A 1,849-nucleotide genomic window follows, 5' to 3' on the forward strand; every position below is an offset into this window, starting at 1 on the left:
GTAGTGATTATTTACATGGAGTTGGTGGAGATATGCTGCTCTATACAACGCTAAAAGTAGTGAGATATGTTACATGGGAGTCTGGGGGGAGATATGCTGCTCTATACACACTAAAGTAGTGATTATTTACATGGAGTCTGGTGGAGACTATGCTGCTCTATACACGCTAAAAGAGTGATATTTACAGGAGTCTGGTGGCGGAGATATGCTGTTCTATACACGCTAAAAGTAGTAATTATTTACATGGAGTCTGGTGGGTTTCGTGATGGTGATTTTGAGGCTGTTTCATGTTAAACTAAAAGGATCAATCTCCGTAGGGATCCTTTCCATAATGTCAGACAATAATAATCTGAGTCTGTCGGCGGCAACAACAGAACTTTTAGTGGACGCTGACTGAATGTGCGCGACTGCTCGTAAACTTCACATTGCAAAAGACACAAAAACATAGAAAGATAAAGTTACACTTCAACACTTGGACACGTGAGATTGTTTAGACTTCTGCATTGTCACTTTTGTTAAAACAAGTTACAGAGTTCTACCAATTATTCATCATTACTGTTTGGTGGATGACAGTGGGAGTCTTTCATCACAGTAAATATAGGTTAAAAAACCAACACAACCACAACAACAACAACAACAACAACAACAACTGAATTGTGGCCTTACTCTGATGCGGTAGCGCTGCCGCATGGAGACCCTCATGGACATGGTGATGGGGGGGATGAGGCCGAAGCCGTCCAGCAGGGGGAGGCACAGACATTCGCCATATTTCTTGCTCGTTATGCAGGCGAAGCAGGGAAAGCACCAGAAAGCAAAACAACCTACACAAGGGAGAAAAAAACAACAAGTTGAACACAAGGTGGACACACATACACACACACACACAGACACAGAAAGACACACACGCACTCACTAGGAAACAAAAACTCTCCAATTAAACCAGATTTAATTTGAAATGACTCAACAGCTCTTTAACACGTAGCAACCCTGCCCATGCACATATTATTTGCATATTCTGCACTCAACCAATTCAGCCTCTTTGTCCTTATGCAACAGTTAATGCGTCATCCTCCTCCACCCCCCCCCCCCCCGACGATCTGGTGGGTGTGTGTGGGTGGGTGTGTGTGGGTGTGTGTGGGTGTGTGTGTGGTGTGTGGTGTGTGTGTGTGTGTGGGTGTGTGTGGGTGTGTGTTGGGTGGGTGGGGGGGTGGGGTATTACAACTACAAAGGCCAAGGGAAACTTTAGCAGGATGTTAGTATCCTGATCCATGAAATAACTGGCCTTTAAAAATAAAACTCCTCTAGAGGATTTACATGGGGGTGGATAATAGGCCCCTGATTTATAAGGGGGGTGTATTCTTATGCCCCTTATTTAACATGGGGGGTGTTTACTTATGCCACCTGTATTTAACATAGGGGGGTGTATACTTATGCCCCCTGTTTTTTACCATAGGGGGGTGATACTTATGCCCCCGTATTGTAAAATAGGGGGTGTATACTTATGCCCCCTGTATTTCACATAGGGGGGTGTATACTTATGCCCCTGTCATTTTAACATGGGGGTGTATTCTTATGCCCCCGTATTTTACATGGGGGTGTCGTACTTCGCCCCGTATTTTAACATCGGGGGGTGTCTTTAACTTATGCCCACCTGTTTTTTAACATAGGGGGGGTATACTTAGCCCCCTGTATTTAACATAGGGGGTTTATCTTTGCCCCTGTATTTTAACATAGGGGGATGTTTACTTTACCCCCTGTATTTAACATGGGGGTGTACTTATACCCTGTATTGTTAACATAGGGGGGTGTATACTTATGCCCCGTATTTTAACATAGGGGAGGGTGTTTT

General features: G+C 44.2%; 1 protein-coding gene across 1 annotated transcript in view; it reads right to left on the reverse strand.

The window, feature by feature from the left end:
• LOC116701124 (uncharacterized) overlaps positions 1-1,849 on the reverse strand; it is a 21,455-nt gene that overhangs the window by 1,742 nt on the left and 17,864 nt on the right. Inside the window, exon 5 of the mRNA XM_032534696.1 lies at positions 667-821. Coding sequence (XP_032390587.1) covers positions 667-821 — 155 coding nt within the window. The remainder of the gene's footprint in view (positions 1-666; positions 822-1,849) is intronic.

This window comes from Etheostoma spectabile, chromosome 13, assembly GCF_008692095.1.
Source record: "Etheostoma spectabile isolate EspeVRDwgs_2016 chromosome 13, UIUC_Espe_1.0, whole genome shotgun sequence".
In the NCBI taxonomy this organism is placed as follows: domain Eukaryota; kingdom Metazoa; phylum Chordata; class Actinopteri; order Perciformes; family Percidae; genus Etheostoma; species Etheostoma spectabile.